Source organism: Protopterus annectens, chromosome 6.part0 (assembly GCF_019279795.1).
Source record: "Protopterus annectens isolate FY-2018-M chromosome 6.part0, PAN1.0, whole genome shotgun sequence".
NCBI classification, from domain to species: Eukaryota; Metazoa; Chordata; order Ceratodontiformes; family Protopteridae; genus Protopterus; species Protopterus annectens.
Window position 1 is genome coordinate 1,659,078,503 of NC_056737.1, and position 868 is coordinate 1,659,079,370.

An 868-nucleotide genomic window follows, 5' to 3' on the forward strand; every position below is an offset into this window, starting at 1 on the left:
GAATCGCTCTGTGTCCCCCGTGCTCTCTGAGCCTCTCGGGGGGACCTCCCTCCGATCCTTCCGGCCTCGTGGAACTCTGCTGGGCCGCGAGGCCTCTGACAGTCTCTCATCCGGGCTTCCGCGACGCGGTTCTGCCCTTGCCCCCAGCGTGGGGCTTTCAGACTTCAGCGGTGGAGGCGGCCGGGGTCCCGGCATCCGCGCGCATTTCTCCGCTCGGGTCCGACTGCCTCCCCGCCCGGCGCCGTGGCGCTCCGCTCCGGCCTCTGGCCCCGCGGCCCTCGCCCCTCGCGCGCCGCCCCCCCCGGGGCCCCGGGCGGGGGGGGGCCCCGGGCCCCGGGGCCCGGGGGGGCCCCCCCCCCCGGGGGGGCCCCCCCCGGCCCCCGGGGGCCCGGGGGGCCCCCCCCCCGGGGGGCGGCGGGGGGCCGGCTTCCGGACCCCGGGGGGGCCCCCTCCGGCTCCCCGGGCCCCGGGCCCCCTCGATCCCCTTTTCCCCCCCGGGGTCGGGGGGGGTCGGGGGTGGCGGGGGCCCCCCAGGCCCCCGGGGGTCCCCGCTCCCCCGGGGAGGGGGCCCGGCGTTCCGCCCCCGGGGCAGGGAGGGGGGGGCCGGCTTCCCGGGGGGGCCCCGGGGGGGGGCCCCGGCCCCGGGGGCCCCTGCGGGGCCCCCGGGGGGGGTACCCGCTCCCCCGGGGGGGGGCCCCCCCCTGGGGGGGGGTGGCCCCCCCCCCCCTTCGGGGGAACCCCCTTTGGGGGCCCAGGGGGGCCCCCGGGGGCCCCCCGGGGGCCCCTCCCCCCCCGGGGGCCCCCCCCCGGCCCCTGGGTGCCGGGGGGGCCCGGGGGCCCCCGGGCCCCCCCAAACCCCGGGGGGCCC

The 868-nt window shown here is 85.8% G+C and overlaps 1 protein-coding gene across 1 annotated transcript; it reads right to left on the minus strand.

Annotated features, from left to right (window-relative positions):
- Positions 1–309: 309 nt before the first annotated feature.
- LOC122804020 (translation initiation factor IF-2-like) lies at positions 310–861 on the minus strand (the record flags this gene model as incomplete). The annotated part of the gene is made up of 2 exons (XM_044073698.1): positions 310–393; positions 772–861. Coding segments are annotated over 2 exons (174 nt in total), but the record flags the coding sequence as incomplete, so codon positions are not given.
- Between the last annotated feature and the right edge of the window lie 7 nt (positions 862–868).